The sequence below is a fragment of the Asparagus officinalis genome, chromosome 7 (genome assembly GCF_001876935.1).
Source record: "Asparagus officinalis chromosome 7, Aspof.V1, whole genome shotgun sequence".
NCBI classification, from domain to species: domain Eukaryota; kingdom Viridiplantae; phylum Streptophyta; class Magnoliopsida; order Asparagales; family Asparagaceae; genus Asparagus; species Asparagus officinalis.
The window spans coordinates 1,144,794-1,164,855 of NC_033800.1; the positions used below are offsets into that span (position 1 = coordinate 1,144,794).

The 20,062-nt window shown below is 41.2% G+C and overlaps 1 protein-coding gene and 1 non-coding gene across 2 annotated transcripts; both read left to right on the forward strand.

The window, feature by feature from the left end:
• On the forward strand, window positions 1,618–1,689 carry TRNAM-CAU. The gene has a single exon. It is a non-coding gene; the product is annotated as a tRNA-Met (tRNA).
• LOC109850145 (proliferating cell nuclear antigen) lies at window positions 1,757–6,357 on the forward strand. Its single transcript, XM_020420079.1, has 4 exons — window positions 1,757–2,294; window positions 5,448–5,600; window positions 5,687–5,784; window positions 5,871–6,357. Exons 1-4 carry the CDS (start codon window positions 1,976–1,978, stop codon window positions 6,093–6,095), a joined length of 795 nt encoding a protein of 264 aa, XP_020275668.1. The 5' UTR covers window positions 1,757–1,975; the 3' UTR covers window positions 6,096–6,357.

Here is a 20,062-nt window from a genome sequence, read left to right on the forward strand (position 1 = left end):
TTTCACCCCCCTCTCTCTCCCTCGCTTGTGCTTAGGGGTGGAAGTGAACCAAATAATTAACAAATAGTTCGATAATTATTCGAGTAACTATTCGGTCATATTCGATTCGGTAGTTCATTTACCACTAAACAAATATTTTTTAGTATTCGAGTTTACTAACAAATAGAATTTAACCAGATGTACATTCGATTCGTTTGTCTATCAAATATTCGTTTAAAATTTGATCACTTATTATTTGTATTATTTCACATATGATGTCATATTTTTAACCTATTTACCGTTTATACTAAAGTTTTATGTACTGATTTTAAGACTTAAACTAATCTTAAATTTATTTTCTAATGAAAATTTTGATTTAAATATACATACATTACTTATTATAAAGGAATATTTTTTATTTATGAATTTAAATTTCATTTGAAAATCAAATTCTTTAGCGGAATAAATATACTTGAATATTCAAAAAGTATTCGTGAATATTCATGAATATTTATCAAATACCAAGTATTCGAGTTCGAATTCGAAAAACTCCATACATGAATATTAGACTCTGCATTCGAATTCGATAATTTTAAACAAATACAAATACGAACACTTTAGTATTCGATTCGATTCGATCATTTACCACCCCTACTTGTGCTTTCCTCTCGGGCTACCGATAGGCACGCGCTGCGTTCTTATTCCGCATTTTTTTTAAACCTCGGTATTGAGGGATCCGGCCCAGCGTCAACGGGCCATAACAATTTTAGCGGGTCGAAGGCTTTACCGACGCAATCTTTCGTGGTTAAATCTGATAAATGCGAAAAAAAAAACACCAGTAAAAGCAAACAGGAAATTGTTGTCTTGGTATTGAAAACAATACATGTATGTACTATAAGTACCAGTATTCGGTTTGTATCTACTCTTCTATACTAGTAGGAGGAACTAAATAATTACAGTTCATGCTACAGTAAATAGTATAGTATATTACTATAGCATAAATAGTGAACCAAATCTACTTTCTACGCTTGAAGTGTTGTTCATGCTACTGTAAAAAACTGTAGCATATCATAAATTGTTTTTTGCTACGGTATTAACATTTGGATTGTTCTCTAAATATAGTTATAATGTCTAAATCTAATGTATTAAAACTTGAATTCTTTTTTTAAGTAAAAATGAGTAAATATGAATTATACATCAAATGTATTAAAAACTTGCATCCTTCTTTAGGTATAGTGGATTAGTTATAATTTCTAATTTTAAGCATGCAGTAATCAAATTAAATGCATTAAAACTTAGAGGAAAACAAATTCAAAATGCAGTCCTTAAAAAAACAGGGGCCCTGATTTGCCAAGTATGGATAAGTAGAAGGGAACATAACTATTCGAATTGATTTATTCCATTAATATACTTGCTTTCATTTATTCATCCATGTGCAGAGCGACCAGCTCCTTTTAGAGGTTCCCTTATTCCGACGGGTCTATTGCTCTGGACTTCATATCCCTTAGTGGGCCTTAATTTTTAACCATTGATGTAGCACGCTAAATCCTCAGCCTCTCCAGCCAATTTCCGTCGGTGGACTGCGTGTGATACTAGAACATAATTATATTATGGACCAGGTGCATGATCAATGTCAATATCAGAGTGGCGCAGCGGAAGCGTGGTGGGCCCATAACCCACAGGTCCCAGGATCGAAACCTGGCTCTGATATTTTTCAAAATTTTAAACGACGTCTTCTTCTCTCATTTTTTTTTTCTAAGCGAGGGTATTTTGGAAAAATGACAAAGCCATCGTTTCTCTTCACCATCAAAGACAAACGAGGGCAATTCTATAATTTACTGCAAATAGCAACGACGGCTAGCTTCTAGGGCAAGGAATTCAATTTCCCTCCAAAACCCACAGCAAAACCCTAGACACCGAAGATCTCTCTTCCATCTTCATCCCTCTTTCTCTCTCAAGAGGTTAAGAAATCGAAATCGAGTAGACGCTTGCAAAAATGTTTGAGCTCAGGCTTGTTCAAGGAAGTCTCCTGAAGAAAGTTCTGGAGTCGATCAAGGATCTGGTCACCGACGCAAACTTCGACTGCTCCTCATCGGGGTTCTCGCTTCAGGCCATGGATTCCAGCCACGTGGCACTCGTCGCCCTCCTCCTCCGATCCGAGGGTTTCGAGCACTACCGCTGCGATCGCAACATTTCGATGGGCATGAACCTCAACAACATGGCCAAGATGCTAAAGTGCGCCGGCAACGATGACATCATCACCCTTAAGGCCGACGATGGCAGCGATACCGTCACCTTCATGTTTGAAACCCCGAGTAAGATCAATCTTAGTCTTAATCTTTTCGTTTTGTAATTCTGATCTAACTTATGTGTGTTAATCTTATAATTGATACATTAGTTGTTTGTTAGTTATCATTGTAGTGTTCTTGTTAGTTATTATTGTCTTAGTGTTCTTGATGCTGCTCGGGCAAGGAAACTGCATGCAAAGTGTTTGTTCAGTGGTCTCAATGAATCAGAATACAGCAGGGACAGGATCTTGAGTGGATCTGGACATCTTACTTTCTTTTAGTTAGGTTCCATGTTATTTGTAGAGGCTTAGGAAAAATCACCTCCAAGAACTACCTATTAGAAGAAAGGAGCCCGAATATCTATAAACTTGAACCAAATCGCCCATATTAGTAATCGTAATGTCAGTTCATTCTCGCAGTTTATGATTTTTTATGTTCTTTACTTGCTTCCTTGGCTACTAGATTTTGATGTGCATGAGGTGTTTGTTTAGTTATATCGATGAAATAGAACTCTCATAAGATGTGTATATTTCATTATGTCAGGGGTGTAGGTTGGGAGGTTTAATACATAATCTATTTACTTGTCTCGCTTACTGCAGTTTAAGTTTTGTTCTTTTGAATTATTAAATAGATAACTTACATTTGTTTTCTTGAACGTGTTTTCTGAATTGGACAAATGTTATAGTCTATCGGTTGTATAATATGTTCCTTGAGTGGATGGTTTGTGAAATCGTTTTGATTGTATTTATGATTTGTAATCTTCACTCTGGTATGTATGTATGTTATTCCTTACACGAGTCAACTTGCTTGATGCTTTCATTCTTCTGTTTATGTGTATCATAATTGTTCTGTGTTAGTTAATGTTTTAGGCTTAGTTGCAGAAAATGTCCTAGTACATCAATATTTCTTGTAAGGGGCTGTTTGGTTCGTTTCCTAGATATAGAGAAATGCATTTCCATGTAAAAAAACACAAGTTTTGAGTTTTCCAAACTTTTCCAAGAAATAGATTGTTTCGCTTTGGTTCGCACAAAAAAAATGGTGGGAAACCAATGTATTTATTTTTCTTGTGTTTGGTTCGCATGGAAAAAAAAGGGAAAACTTTTGTTTATATGGCAAAAAGCTGACGTGGCTGCAATTTTTGTCGATTTCACGAGGTTGAGGAAGGAATTGGGGGAGAGAAAAATCTGATGTGGCGGCGATTTTCACTGAGTTTCCTTTCTTCAACCCTAGCGAACCAAAGATGGGAAAAAAAACCGACGGAAAGCTTATATCCTACGTGGCCACGAAAAATCTGATGTGGAGGCGGTGTAAAACTTTTCCACCGAGTTAAAAAACGAACCAAACAGCCCCTAAGGTTATTTCTTGTAAAGTTCTATCCCATAACAAGAGTGGCTAATGTCATGGGGAGAATCTGGAAGAGATTGTCTGCTATCAAACCAATGACAAGATCAGGAGTTTATCATGCCATTGGACTTATAACAACTGGCCCAAGTTTGCATATTCTTTAAGGGTCTGGTGATGGCTATTACTAGTAACAGGAAGGAACAATGGATGAAGATGAAACTTCTTTTATTCATCACACTGTCCTTAACTTCGTGCTTACAATCCTAGTGGTATATTAATTGCGTTAGTTAAGTAGAACAATAGCCATTGAGGATAGTAAGGTGATGTAGATGTATTCAATTAGAGATGCCATACCATGGATTTCAGTTTCACCTCTCCGGGGTAGGAATTCAGGCACTGATCTCATTTTGTGATGGGCCCTAGCCTAATCATGTTCTATAGTTGGGGATGCCTAAATGGGGAATTGCTAGGCAAAGAGCAATTGGCCATAATCTTTCCATCTCTCCTTTTTTTGACCTGATACGAGCAAACCATTTTATATTTTAACTTCGTACTTACAATCCTAGTGGTTTTAGAGGAGGTATGAAATAGCTATAACGGTTGAACTGAGGTAAATGCTGTGATGATGGCCTGTACAACTGACATTTTGTAAGGTTTAATAGAAAGTCAGTTAAAGCTGAAAAGAGAGTTTAATGAAACCATTATGGTCTACTAGAGCAAAGATTTTTGCAATGAAGGTTCTCTCCTTTTCCACTGTAAGGTAGTATGACGCAATTGAAATCATTTTGACGGAAATCCATGTCATTCTTGCTGCATCTAGAGGCAAAAATAGCATAAAAGCAAGGCTTGGTATATGGGTCGTTGAACCTCCTTTTTCAGGCCGAGGAACCTGGGTAGTGAGATATACACACTGTGGGCCTTTATTCACGTAAAATTATTAAGTGATGAAAGAGGAGGGTTGGGATTCAGGGTTTAGAACTATGATGATGGGAGTTCGTTTTGTTGTTTACTTTTCTGGGTAATTTTTTGTTTGGCTGTATGATTCAAGCTATGTTATCGGGGTACGTCTAATTTGAAGTCGTACCCCTACCTGTACCTGACAGGTACTCGTACCTAGCCCCAAACTCCTTGGACACTCCTTGCATATATGCATACATTATTCGGGCGTGTACTCAATAACACAATGCATATTTTAATTTAAAATGGCTGTCATTTATTTTTTGGACATATATTCTACACTTCACATCCAGTTCTGCAAACTTGTTGGTCAGGTTATGTCGTTCTGGATTATGATTTTGAAGGGTCTTTTGGATGTCTAGTCCAAAAACTAGTGTTTTCCAATTTATAATGCAAATAATAAAAGAAACATAAAAATGTTGTAGGAAATGTAATTCTCATCATTGTTCTCATATAAATTATTAATTCCAATATATAATATATGTGTATATAAATATTTATTTTAGCCGTGTCTCCGTACCATACCTTTTACAAATTTGTCATGCCCCATACTCGTACCTACTGATACCCGTAGCTGTACCAATGCAACACGTACTCCTACCGGTACCTGTACTGATACCTGTAGCTGTACCAATGCAACATAGTCTTCAAGTATGAAACAGCCAATAAAACACCTTTTACAGCCAGTAAAACACCTTTTTCAATGACTTAGAGAGTTAAACTTGCACATGTTTATGCCAGAAATCATCGTTAACGTAGTTCTGGGGCTATAGGCTATGGTCATTGCTTCTTGTTCCTGCTTCATGTCAAACTTTGCTATATCCTATCTAGAAATCCACAGACCCATATCCTGATTTTTGTGGCCTTCCTCATGAACAGAACAAGACAGGATTTCGGACTTTGAAATGAAGCTCATGGACATTGACAGCGAGCATCTTGGCATCCCTGATGCTGAGTACCATGCTATTGTGCGGATGCCATCTGCTGAATTTGCTAGGATCTGTAAGGATCTCAGCAGCATCGGTGACACTGGTATGATTGACTTTGAATAACTTTATTTTTATTTGACTTTATGTGGCTCTTATGTGAATTTTTTGCATTGTTGGATGGGATGGCAGTTGTTATTTCAGTTACCAAGGAAGGCGTGAAGTTTTCAACAAGGGGGGACATTGGAAATGCAAATATTGTTTGCAGGCAGAACAGTACTGTTGACAAGGTAAACTTTTCGAGATGAATCTTTTAATCTATCATATGACATGGCTTGTTATTCTAATTCCAGTTTCTGAAATTACCTTAAAACAGCCAGAGCAAGCTACCATCATAGAGATGAATCAGCCAGTGTCCTTGACTTTTGCTCTCAGATACATGAATTCATTTACCAAAGCGAGCCCTCTATCTGAAACTGTGACCATCAGCCTTTCTTCTGAGCTTCCAGTGGTTGTCGAGTACAAGATTGCTGACATGGGTTACATCCGATTCTACTTGGCGCCCAAGATTGAAGATGATGATGAGGAAATGAAGCCCTAAACTCGGTTCTCTCTCTCTCTCTCTCTCTCTCACGCCTGTCCTTTACCTTAGTTTTACTTTGCATGGATTGGATAGGAAAGTTTTCACCAGCATTAATGTTTGTGGCATACCAGAGCTGACAATTAGTGTTCGGAAAATGGTTTTATAACTTAAGGTACTAGTTTATCGTGATTTTTGTTTGGCACCTCGCTGTTACTTGTATTTGATATGCTGTAATTTCTATCTGTTTTCTTTCCTTTGATGAGCTTGTCTGTTCCTTTGATGTGTTATTTCTCTATCTGTGCTTCACTCTCTTTCCTTTCTGTTACTGGATTGTACAAATTGTTCATCTTTCATTTTCTTTTTCCACCCCTACTCAAAAGAGAACAGATTGATGTCAGATTTGAACATGCGGACTGAATGCTTTTCGGTGCTGAGTACTGCCATTTGGAGATGGCACCCAAAGTCAATTCACCGTCCTTATGTTTTTGTTTCATGTCTTCATGTTTTCATCGTCTCAGATGTTACGCTCTCATACTTGCTTGTTGACTGGACTCGGTGCTGCATAGCTTATCTGTTGCTCTGCATCTCAACCTGTTTCGCAACTTTAAAAGTCATAACATTTATTTTTGGCAATGTGGGATAACTTCAGGAGGAATGAATGATAAGCCTGTCGAGAGGCCCAAGAAACTAGACCGTTTGTTGTTATTTTAGTCTTTTAGAAAAAAAAACCCATGCCAAAATTAGAAATTCAGAACCAGAATCCTTTATTTGTTTATATATTTATTTTTGGGTAAGATATTTGGGAAGGGTGTGCTGCAACCATGAGAATTCTTGCGAGGTTTATGTTGGAAACGCCGCTCAAGTCCTGTTTTAATTTCTTTATTTCATGCTACTAAAGTGTATAAAATTGAGTTTACCAAATATGAAACTTCTCTAGGCATTTGAATACATGTTTCCTTATAGCAGCAAGGCTTCGTTTCCTCCAAGCTATGTACTATTATATATAATAAGTCCACATTAAATCTTCGGAAAAAAAAAAAAAAAAACTTAGGACGTTGTTATTTAGATAGAGGGGAAAAAAGTGGAGATGCTGGAAATCAAGTTCGACCGAGGTAATCGTCGAAGCCATTAAAGATCTCGTTAGCAATGCCAACTTCGATCATGTGCACGTCCTCAGACTTCTCTCTTCAGTCTGCGGACCCCAGCAACGGAGCTCTCATATCCCTCCTCCTTCAATCTAAAGGATTCAAAATCTACCCTTGTGATCGCAACTTCTCAATGGGCAAGAACCTCAACAACATGTCGAGGCTCTGAAGTGCGCTGGCGACGATTACTCCATCACCATCAGAGTTGCCGATGATGACTGCGGAGTTGTCACCTTCAAGTTCGAAAGTCTTAGTGAGATACAATTCATCTTGACAAAATTATGTTGACGTTCGAAGATTTCGCAATATTGCCTGAACTTTTTATTGAAAAAAAAAACTATCCTGAACTTTCAAAAGTGCTAAAAATAACCATGAACCAATTGTTTGTTGACGACTTTAGTGTCTCAGATTAATTTTTTTAGAAAATTCTAAGCTCTTCTTATTATATATATGTTAATCCACAAAATTCATAAGAGCAATTTAAAAGATGTGAAAAGTATATAATGATAAAATTGTCCAAAATATGTTACATGTAAATTACCAGAGAAAAAAATTACGATAGTCTTATATAAAACATCCCAAACAAACTTGGCAATTTTTTTTTTAATTTAATGTGGTTTCTTGAATGCTGATATTGTTTTATCTTTAGTAAAACAGTGTGGCGGTGAAAAACATATATCAATAGGAGTAGGGAACTTTTAGTAAAACATTGTGGCAGTGAAAAGCATATACCAATAGGAGTAGGGAACTTTTAGTAAAACATTGTGGCAGCGAAAAACATATACCAATAGGAGTAGGGAACATGCGATGAATCTCATGAACATTAACAACGATAATGTTGGAATTCCTGATTTCGAATACGAGGCTATCGTGCGGATGTCATCTGTGGATTTTGCTAGAATTTATAAAGATCTCAGCACCATCGGCAATTAGAGTGAGTTTTTTTTGGTGATATATTTCTTAGGGCTCAATTTTTGGATTGAGCTGTGTCATAATCTCGTTTGATGACAGTTACTGTTGGGCGCAGAGTCACGCCCTCACGCCGCGGAAGCGATATCACCGGAGAGATAGTTCTGGTTTTTGTTGTCACAAAAGCACAAGTCAACCTCTATATTCTTGTTTCTCAAAGAAAACTAGAATATATAGTGAAATTCTTATTTCTCAAAGGAAACAAAAATCGAAAGTGATATATTTCATCAAAGTGAAATATACACTATTCCTCTCATCAGTTCTAAGACTGAAATGTCGAGGGAACCTACAAGCTATGGCAACACACAGTAAAAAACGAGACAACAGATTTACGTGGTTCGGCAAACTTGCCTACGTTCACGGGCCGGAGGGGGGTTTCACTATGAGGAGAATACCAAACTATTACAAGTTCTCTCTCACTCACTCTTTCTTTTCCTCTTCCTCTCATCAGTTCTAAGACTGAAATGTCGAGGGAACCTACAAGCTATGGCAACACACAGTAAAAAATAAGACAACAGATTTACGTGGTTCGGCAAACTTGCCTACGTCCACAGGAGAGGGTTTCACTATGAGGAGAATACCAAACTATTATAAGCTCTCTCTCACTCACTCTTTCTTTTCCTCTCAAGTTTCTCACACTTAAGAATTTCCCACTTATTTTCCCCTTATAAGCTCTCTCTCACTCACTCTTTCTTTTCCTCTCAAGTTTCTCACACTTAAGAATTTCCCACTTATTTTCCCCTACACAACTCTCCCCAAACACCACTGCTATTTATAGGCAAGGAAAGGGGGCAGAACCGAAAAATCAGTCAGGCAAAAGCAGTGGGAAAGGAAAACTCACGCGCGGGAAGAAAGAGCGCCCGCTCGGACTGGCGCACGACCACGAGATTGTGGGCAGCAGACGACGCGCGTAGGCGCGGCACGGACACGACCACAAACTCGTCGTCGCCGCACAAGCCGGTCGCGCGACGGGCCTTTCGTGCGCGCGCACGAAAGCAGGCGGTCTTTCTGTGGGCAGCACGCCCACGTGGGGTGCCCCCCCCGCCCCCCGCCTCAACAATATCATCCACCTCGTTTAGGGCTGGGCATATTCGGTTCAGGTCGGTTTTAAGTCCAACCCGCATCCAATCCGATTTTTTTCGAATTCTCAAAACTCTCATCCAGATCCAGATTTTTTTCCCCTTCATCTGAATATTCGGCCCAACCGAAATTCGGATCGGTTCGGATCGGTTTCGGTTTTGGGCCGAATTAATTCCATTTCACAAAAATCTGCCCACACCTGAGATCATTGCCTATTAATTTTCGATGAAGTATCATTATTTGTCCATTTTGTCTACTTAATTTCCCCCCCTAAACAATGAAATGTGGAGCTTGTTTGAAGTAACACCATTGCCACAGCTAACAAAAAAACTGAAATCAGTGAAATCAAACCTCGTCAAAAATCAAATCTTTTCTTGAGTTTCTACAAGAATCTTAAGGAGAGAGAAGAGAAGAGGAGAAGAGAATTACCTTGGACTTCGATTAAAAGGGCAGAGAGAACTGGGAGAAATGTATTTTGAGAATTCGGGTTAGAGATCCTGGGATCGGCGGTGTTGTGGTGTGGGACTGGGAGAAATGGAGTTAGGATTAGGGATTTTTCAGTATTTATATTAGAAAATTCGGTTCGGTTTTTTCGGGCGGTTCAGGGGTTCAAACCGAATCCAGACCAGTTTAATTCGGTTCGGGCGGTTTAGAGTCTTCTTCTCGTCTATTTAATCCGGTTCGGTTAACCGGCCCGCTTTTTCGGGCGGTTTTTTCGGTTGAACCGGGTTTTTCGGTTTTTGCCCACCCCTAACCTCGTTCATCATTTGATAAACCTTAAATTTTGGACGAATACTAGAAGAACCCCACGAACTCCACCAGAGAGATCCAGGCCAAGAAACCAGGCTAAACCAGCTGCGTCACTATACCGCGGCTGCCTACGTACCCTCCACTGGGATCAAGCTAACTGTAGTTCTACTATTATTCTCCAACATAGTCTCCATCTTTCCTCCATCACCATCTCGTAGGGCCATGTCCTCTTGGGCAAATCAACACGGGCTGATGTTTGTAGGAAAAAATTGCAATGAAAAGATTAAAGAAAATTGACTTGTATTCCTTTAATTCCGATTACAACTTGATTACAAAAGAGAAGAGAACGAATTTGATTCTCTCCTTTGTTTAAAACTGGGTTCTTCACGGTGGCGATGGAGTGCCTCCCTCGAATGCTCGCGTCGAGTTTGCTCTCCGTTGACGATCCGCACGTCTTGATTCACTGGAACGATGTCTTCTCCTCACGATTTGACGTTGTGGAGAACTTGCGTGGCAAGTTTTAGAACTCTTGATGAGTTGATAACTCTGATCGAGTTTGAACTCTTGAAAAAGAGTTGATTTGAACCGAAAGTCGGTTAATAGCCAAGGATCACAGCTCTCTGTTGCCGAACGTTGAAGATGATCTTCCTTGAAGGATGATGCCGATCTCCTCTGAAGTTCGCCCAATGATCTCCCCTGTTGCTGCCAATTCTTAGCTCCAAAAAAAAAGTGTCAGCCTTCAATGGTCGATTCCAGCCAAGAAAAATCGAACCCCTAACTCAGTTGAGTTTGTTGAGTTTTTATAGGGGGATTAGAGGTTGTAACTGCCCTCTAAATCCGCTCCTAAGTGGGCGAAAATCCCTCAGAACGTGGGATAACGGTTTTGAGGCCGTTCGGCTTGTGTTTGAACAAGTCAAAACGCCCAATCTGGCGTTCAGAACCCAACTTCGCCTCTTAGAATTGAGACGCGAAGTTGGGTGTTGGCTGAACATTGATGAACGCGAGGGTCGCTCGCGTTTTGGTTTGTTATAGCTTAGAAACGCGGGGGTCGGTGTTGGCTGGACCCTTACGAACGCGAGGGTCGCTCACATTTAGCTTGTAGTAACGCTTGTTCGACCCCAGCGTTTTGATGTTGTAACGCGGGTTCGACCCTGGCGTTTTGATGTTGACACGTGGGTTCGACCCTGGCGTTTTGATGTTGACACGTGGGTTCGACCCCAGCGTTTTGATGTTGTAACGCGGGTTCGACCCTGGCGTTTTAATGTTGTAACGCGGGTTCGACCCTGGCGTTCTGATGTTGACACACGGGGAGGTCCTTCGCATTTTGGTGTTGATACACGGGGAGGACCTCCCCGTCTTGCCTTGAAGAGATTATCACCAAGTAATCTCTTTTTGTCATAGAGTTGCAAAGATCATTGTCTTGTAATCTTCGTCTTGGCTCCTTGAGAATATGAGAGTCGTCAGATTGTAACTCCCGATGTTGATTGTGAAGGCTGTTGAAGTAGAGCTTCCATCAGTTGTCGTGAAGGTCGTCAGATTGTAACCTTCAGCAATCTACGCGAAAGTCTTCAGATTACAGTGTAACTTCCATCATCGGTGTTTGATGGGGGATAAGCTATCTATTGTGATTTTTAGACAGCCTACAGCTGATATGAAGCAAGTCCAATGCTGGAACTTGCTACATGTGACCACCTTGGTTAACATGTCCGCGGGATTCTCATTCGTATGCACCTTCATGAGAGAAATATCACCTTCCTCTATGACATCCCGCACAAAATGATATCTGACGTCGATATGCTTGGTACGAGCATGGTGAACTTGATTTTTCGCCAAGTGAATCACACTCTGACTGTCGCACCACAAGTTCACGTTCTTCTGCTCAATCCCCAAATCTTCTAGAAGACCCCACAACCACAATGCTTCATTCACTCCCTCCGCCATGGCCATGTACTCGGCCTCTGTTGTAAAAAGTGTCACTGTAGCCTGCAACATCGATCGCCAACTAACTAGAGCTCCATGTATCCTGAATACATAACCAGTAGTAGATCGCTGTCTATCTAGATCACCTGCATAATCTGAGTCCACATACCCGTCGATCTGACATGTATCTCCACCAAAACATAGACCCGTATCCGTGATACCCTTTAAGTACCTCAGGACCCATTTCACCGCTTCCCAGTGTGCATTTCCCGGATTCGCCATGAACCTGCTGACCATACTAACTGCCTGTGAAATATCTGAACGTGTACATACCATTGAGTACATCAAACTGCCAACTGCACTAGCATAGGGAACACGCTCCATGTGTGCCTTATCTTCCGCTATAGTGGGAGATTGTTTACCTGAAAGCCTAAAGTGTGGAGCCAATGGGGTCACCACCAACTTTGCACTTTGCATCCCGAACCTCACGATCACCCGCTCTATGTAGCCCTTCTGACTCAAGAACAATCGCCGATTCGCACGCTCTCTTCTAATCTCCATACCCAGTATTTTCTTTGCACTGCTCATGTCCTTCATCTCGAACTCTTTACTAAGTTGAGATTTTAGCTTATTTATCTCTACCTTGTTCTTCGATGCAATAAGCATGTCATCCACATACAAAAAGAGATAGATATAATCACCTTCACGAAGCTTCCGAATGTAAACACAACAATCATAGCCGCTTCGAGAAAACTCATGCTTCAGCATAAATGAGTCAAATTGCTTGTACCACTGTCGTGGAGATTGTTTCAATCCGTAAAGTAACTTCCTCAAGCGACATATATGATTCTCCTTGTCCTCAACCTTGTAACCCTCAGGTTGATACATATAAATCTCTTCATCCAAGTCTCCGTGCAAGAAGTTTGTCTTTACATTGAGTTGTTCTAGCTCAAGATCACCATGAGCAAAAATACTCAATAGCACCCGAATAAAGGTGTGTTTTACCACCGGAGAAAAGATCTTATTATAATCCACACCCTTTCTTTATGCAAACCCCTTGGCCACTAGCCTGGCCTTGTACCTTGTAACACCGAGCTCTGAAGGATCTTCATTTCTCTTATACACCCACTTACAACCAATAGCTTTTCTTCCTATGGGCAATGGGACCACCTCTCATATTTGGTTCTTCCGAAGAGATTCCATCTCCTCCTCAATCGCAGCCAACCAACTCTCACTATCTCTATCCCGAATAGCTTCCTCGAAGGAGACCGGCTCATCATCCTCCACCGAGAGTGCGTACTCAACCAAATTAACATGCCTATAGTGCTTCAGGGGTTGATCAGCCCCCAGCTTCTGTACCTGCTTGTATACTCGCCTTGGCCTAGTGGAAGCCAAGCTATCATCGAGTCTCCTGCTGAACCTCCTCCTGCTCAAGTTCATCATCTACCTGACTTTCCACTTGAACACGACTAGAACCTGGTTGGTCTTTAGGTTCTATCTCAATAACCTGGGACTTAGAATTCCTAATAGTCTCAACACCATCATCCTTGGGCACCTTAGCAATCATGGACTTCTCATCAAAGATAACGTCCCTACTGATCATGAACTTCGAATCTTCTGTACACCAAAGGTGATAGCCTTTTACACCCTTTGCATACCTTAAGAAAATTACCTTCTTGGCCCTCGCGTCAAGCTTTCCCTTGTTGACGTGATAGTAGGTGGTACACCCGAAGATTCGGAGCCTCTCATAATCTGCATGCTCCCCTGACCACACCAGATAGGGTGTATCACCGTCCAATGTCGAATGTGGAGATCGATTCACTATATAGCAAGCTGTAGCAATCGACTTTTCCCATCATTCTTTGCCCAAATCAGCATATGATCGCATACTCACTGCTTTCTCTCGCAGTGTTCGGTTCAGTCTTTCCGTGACCCCATTTTGCTGTGGTGTAGATCTAACTGTCCAGTGTCTGACAATCCCCTCCTGATCACAGAACTCCTTGAAAGCATCGTTTGTATACTCTGTACCGTTATCAGATCTCAGTGTCTTCAATTTCTTGCCTGTCCTGTTCTCAACCATTGCCTTCCACTTCTTGAATGTCTCAAATACCTCATTCTTATGTTTCAGAAAATAAATCCAAGCATATCTTGAATGATCATCTATGAATGAGACAAAATATCTGGAACCACCCTTGGAAATTGTCGAAGCCGGACCCTAAACATCTGTGTGCACATAATCTAGTATCCTCTGCTCTTGTGCTTGCTCCCCAGAAACTGGACCTTGTGCGCCTTTCCATACACACAATCATCGCAAAAATTCATGCAAGGTTTCTTCAGATTCTTTAGCAAACCCTCTTTACCAAGGAGATCCAGACCCTTCTCTGACATGTGCCCAAGCCGCCTATGCCATAACCGTGTGTGTTCACATGGGTCTCCACCACTTCCTTCAGCTCCAACTGCTGCATCTCTCGTCACCGTCGTACCCGAGAGAGTATATAGATTGCCGTAACGAATACCCTTCATCACTGTTAGGGAACCTCGAACAACCCTCTTCACTCCGTTCTCTGCTATAATCTTGCAACCCCCGGAATCCAAAGCACCAACTGAAATGAGATTCTTCCGCAAGTCGGGAACGTGCCTTACATCCGTCAAGGTTCGAACCACTTCATCATGCATCTTGATCTTGATATCACCTAGCCCCATCGTTTTACAAGCATGGTTGTTCCCCATCAGTACGGTTCTACCATCAATGCTCCTGTAGGTAGTAAACCACTTTCTATTTGGACACATATGGTAAAAGCAACCAGAATCAAGAATCCACTTCCCGGAGGTATCCTCGCCACCCGTGACAACATAGCATTCCTTATCGCTCCCTTCCCCTGAAGCGTAGCTCGCCTCTTCCTTACCTTCTCGTCTTTCTGTCTTGTTGTTGTTGTTCTTCCCACCTACTCTCTTGTTAGGACAATCGACCTTGAAATGCCCAACTTCACCGCATTTTAAGCACACTCGTCCCGCAAGAGGTCTCGATTTAGATCTAGAATTTCCTCCCTTGCCTTTTCCTCGCTCATTACCTCTTCCTCTGGCAAACAGTCCATGCTCTTGTTCTTTGTTACCCCCAGAGGCCATATCACTAGTTGCAATTTTTCGAAGATCATCCGCTAGAAGTGTTGTTCCAGTCTTATCCATCGACAAAGTATCACCCACAAGCATCAGTGTTTGCACCTGGTTCTCATAAGACTTCGGCAGAGACAAAAGTAGTAGAAGCACCTGATCCTCGTCTTCCACTGTCACCTCAATGTCTTTCAAATCCGATATGATCCTATTGAACTTGTTGATGTACTCCCGGATTGACGAGCCCTCCTCCATCTTGTAAGTATACAATTTGGATTTTAAATAGATCCGGTTCGTTAGACTCTTCGTCATGAAGGTGCTCTCTAACTTTAACCACACGCCCGCAGCCGTTTCCTCCCCATCCACCAAGAAAGCTACATCCCTTTCAAGGCAAAGGATACGCCCGCAGCCGTTTCCTCCCCATCCACCAAGAAAGCTACATCCCTTTCAAGGCAAAGGATAATCGACGTCCGTACTTCCAGATCCAGCTCCTCCCAATCCTCATCAGACATATCATTGCGCTTCTTCTCTTTTCCCGCCAAAGCTTTGTGCAATTTCTGCGAAATCAACGAGTTTTTCATCTGCATTCTCCAATAGGAAAAATCATTTTTCCCATTGAATTTTTTAATCTCGTACTTTCCAACTTTAATTATTTTACTTGTAGACGCCATTCTTCGCTTGTCCGCTTCTCTCAGGAATTTCAATAAATACATTGTGTTTTATCACACAATAATCAACCATCACCTCAGATCAGTAGCTCAACCACCGCCAATCTGAATAAGGGCTCTGATACCAATTGTTGGGCGCAGAGTCACGCCCTCACACCGCGGAAGCGATATCACCTGAGAGATAGCCCTGGCTTTTGTTGTCACAAAAGCACAAGTCAACCTCTATATTCTTGTTTCTCAAAGGAAACGAGAATAGATAGTAAAATTCTTATTTCTCAAAGGAAACAAGAATCGAAAGTGATATATTTCATCAAAGTGAAATATACACTCTTCCTCTCATCAGTTCTAAGACTGAAATGTCGAGGGAACCTACAAGCTATGGCAACACACAGTAAAAAATAAGACAACAGATTTACGTGGTTCGGCAAACTTGCCTACGTCCACAGGAGAGGGTTTCACTATGAGGAGAATACCAAACTATTATAAGCTCTCTCTCACTCACTCTTTCTTTTCCTCTCAAGTTTCTCACACTTAAGAATTTCCCACTTATTTTCCCCTACACAACTCTCCCTAAACACCACTAGGGGTGTGCAACGGTCGGTTCGGTTTGGTTTTTACCAAAATTTGATATATATATATATATATATATATATATATATATATATATATATATATATATGGGAAAAATGCTTCCAACCCCCAAAAGCCAAGTGAACATGCTTCCCACCCCAAAGACTTGGTCAATGGGCGTTTTACCCCTAAAAATAAAGAATCGGTTCTCTGAGCCCCCAAAACACAAAACCCAAGACATTAAAACATGTGAAGACCATAATAACCTTCTTTCTCTCTATCTTTTTTTATTAAAATATGATGAGGCTTATTTTATTATTTTTGTTTTCTCTCTCTCTTTATCATGATGTGCTTTTGTTGAAAGTAATGGGGGCGTTTAGAGTCATATATTTAATGTTGCTCCATCGCATTACTTCACCTACCAAAGATTGTATTGGCATAGGCTCGTGCTGCCTTTAAGAAGCCGTTAAAGCTCTCGGAGCAATTAGTCGTCATCATGCAAAACCGCACACCCTCATGCCTTACAATAGATGCGCCACCGATTGCTCGAATTGGGGAATTCAGTTATTTTCATGCCAATTATGTGCATCTAATGACAAAGACTTGATTTTCCTCCCTGCAATGTTCAATAACACTAATGTGTCCGGTCGCAGCGCACGAGTGGAGGGGTGGGGTGGGGGAAATCTCCCAGCTTGCCACAAAAGATTTTGCCAAATTAATCTCAGAGCCCGTGTTTTTTCTTGAAATTATCCTCTTATAAAATGCTTAAAACAATAACGATGATGATGTGGCTGGGGCACTAAAACCCTCATGTAACGGCCTTCTATAATTCCCTTTCTATCCTATCGCCGAAAATAAAAAGTAATATATTGCTTTTTGCGCACGACACTTGGAAGAATCGCAACTTGTATATAAGTTCAAAACCACTTACCAGCTAAGACGTATCCTCACCACCTGCCACGACTGCTAAATGCTAAAGAGGAAATTAACCCGCCATTTGAAATACTAACACCGGTGCGGCTACAAGAAGCACCGCGCTTTGTACTATTCCATAATCAAATGTGTACGCATTCAATGGCTTAATAGCGACGGGGAACAAAAGTGAAGCCGCTTAATAGCAGGAAGCCAAATGCCGCAAAACACATAGCCGCGAGTGAACGCTCTCCATATACCCGTTCAGATCTCTTCAGGATAAATATTCGTATTCAGTAAGCCCCCGGATTATTTCGTTTTGAATAGCTCAAGATACTGTGGCAGTATTGGCATATAATTTTTTGCCAATCTGCCATAAAATTTTAAGACAACGCTTTGCCTCCTTGCATGCATATGCCTTAATATTTAGATATACTTAATGCCCCCCAACGCCGCATGGTCATAATACCGCGGCCTCTGAATATATCTAGACGCCTGCCATGTCAGACTCAAGTTCAAGCTGCTAAACTTCAAGGCATAATAGCTTACATATATAAGTAAGAAGATGCAGATACATCATCGACAATCCACGCGACGGGGTTTGGCAACAAAATTTGGTGTGAAGTCCGCATAATCCTACATATTACAAATTGCCATTTGATGATTTTCTACAGGGGGCGGCATTTAGCAACCAAGGACATTTTTTATTTGCTCGTCGATGCTTGCGGTCATATTGCGTTCTCTACTTTCATTGCTTATCGTTAAAGAAGCATTTCACAATTGTAGTTTGTTGGCATTAGTTTTTACGACCGGCTTGAATTTGACACCGATTCTTGATGGGAGCCGCATTCTCGGATTGGCCAAAGATGAGTGATTCCTTCCTCATCGAATAGTACCCCTTGTTTTAAAGAGTGAAGTACCTGCAAGGTCGTTGTAAATTTTGGCCCAACATCAACAAATGGCCAGCTTGAGAAGTATTTATCCAAATCCTGCATTTATGAAACTGCGTCGGGCAAGCAAGATCTTCAGCTTCGCACATGAATCAATTGTTAACGTAGAATTGCTCCATCGCAACGGGGTGTGCATCATGCGATTCCAGCTGGCCACATGCATGCTATCGAATTTGCGACGCAAACGCATCCGTTTTTTCTTCAAAATGATCTGAATCATCGATCCTGCTTCATCTTCTAAATTTCTCGACGACTGGTGGAGGCGTGCGTTAAATATATTAGTTGAGCGTCGCCGCAACCGATAGAATACCACGCCACTTAAATGTTGTGGAGTTGAAGACGCATGGCTGCTTGACTTGGAGATGTGCATAAAGCATCGACTTCGTTGTCTAAGTCAAGCTATCGAGAAAATGCTGCCATTGAGGATCGTGAAACTTGGCAATATTCCTGAATCGATACTTCTGCATAAACACTGCAATGAGCGGCTTGCTATCTCTCGACTATTGTTTCCATGTGCATTCAAGTTCGCTCAATCTTGCTCGTAATCTTCGCACGGCAATAGTTCACTCTCATTTATCGGATTATTTGAAGAAAGCACGCCTAAATTGTATCATTCTTCTTTCATTAAATTTTAGTAACTGCTGTGTATGTTCCGGCTAGTCATTCTCGCAAGGTCAAAATATAGTCACGAGCTTAGATAAGTCATGAAAACATTTTCGCAGAGAACCTCCACATAATACATCCGGCAAAATTATTCACTCCAGACGCCGAGGGCTTCCATTAAAGAAACAAAATAATAGGAATATGCGAGTTCGTGCATGCCGGAAACTGAAAAAATAGCACAGTGCCATCATATGCAATATCAATCTATTAATAATGACTGAATAAATCGGCAAAATAATGGCTAAACGGCCCTAATTATTATTCATCATATGTTAAAATAATTAACTTAAACGGCCTAACTCAATCACATTTATTAATTCATCCTATTGCCTAAAATTAAAAACTAAATCCTACGCCAATGTCTAGGCAAAATTATACACACTGATGCAAAAATTAAACAGCCATAGAAGCATTATTCCCCGCGCCCCAATTCTAAAAGTCAAAATTTTGATAATATCCCTCTTTAAAAATAAATTGCTAAAACCCTGCTCATATGTTAGAATATTGCTAAAGCTAAACCCTAAACTCCCAAATCAGCTATTATTCAGCCTCAATCTAAGCAAAATTTGCATGATGATGCCCTCTCAAAAATTACAGCAAAATTAAAGAAATAGACGACACGCTGAGGTATGGGGGTTTGGTGGGGTCGATGGGTGTCGGGCGCCCAAGCGAGCGAGGGATCCCGGAAGACGTGTCCGGAGCAGGAGAGAGGTTTGCCGGACAGTGACTGCGTCCATGAGAGTAATGAAGCAGAAAAAACGCCTAAGCCCGTGCAAAATGGCGGTGGTCGGGCGAGAGCGGGTGATCGGTGACAAGAGGAAGCGCGGGATCGGTGCACCGGTGCGCAATAAGTGGGCTGGCTAGTTCGGGACGATCCACGCGGCCGGGTCACGGCTGACGCGGTGTGCCGGAGGACGAGCCATGAGTCGAACTGGTGGATGTCATTCTGGTGTTTAGTGCGGTAGTAGTTGAGTCGAGAATGTAAATACTGAATATGATTAGGGGAACAGAACAGATAAGAATGACGAAAGAAGGGAGCGGTGGGTTAGGCGACTGCACGGGACTCGGCTGTCCCGTGCAGTTCCGTAATTGGCAAACACGACCCTTCTTGCGGTCCGTTTTGGCTAAATTAATTTGTGAGAGGCGGTGCCGAGTTTTGACGCAATTAAAATTGAAAAAAGGGTGTTTTAAAAAATTTCTGCCTAAAATAATCTCATACATCATTTCGACAATGCCTGGCTTGGTAG

Excerpts from the sequence above, each read along its gene's own strand:
- LOC109850145 (XM_020420079.1), top strand. The coding sequence starts at position 1,976 with ATGTTTGAGCTCAGGCTTGTTCAAGGAAGTCTCCTGAAGAAAGTTCTG. Across the intron at positions 5,601-5,686 it reads CAGCAGCATCGGTGACACTG|TTGTTATTTCAGTTACCAAG; the intron begins GTATGATTGACT and ends ATGGGATGGCAG. Across the intron at positions 5,785-5,870 it reads AGAACAGTACTGTTGACAAG|CCAGAGCAAGCTACCATCAT; the intron begins GTAAACTTTTCG and ends ACCTTAAAACAG.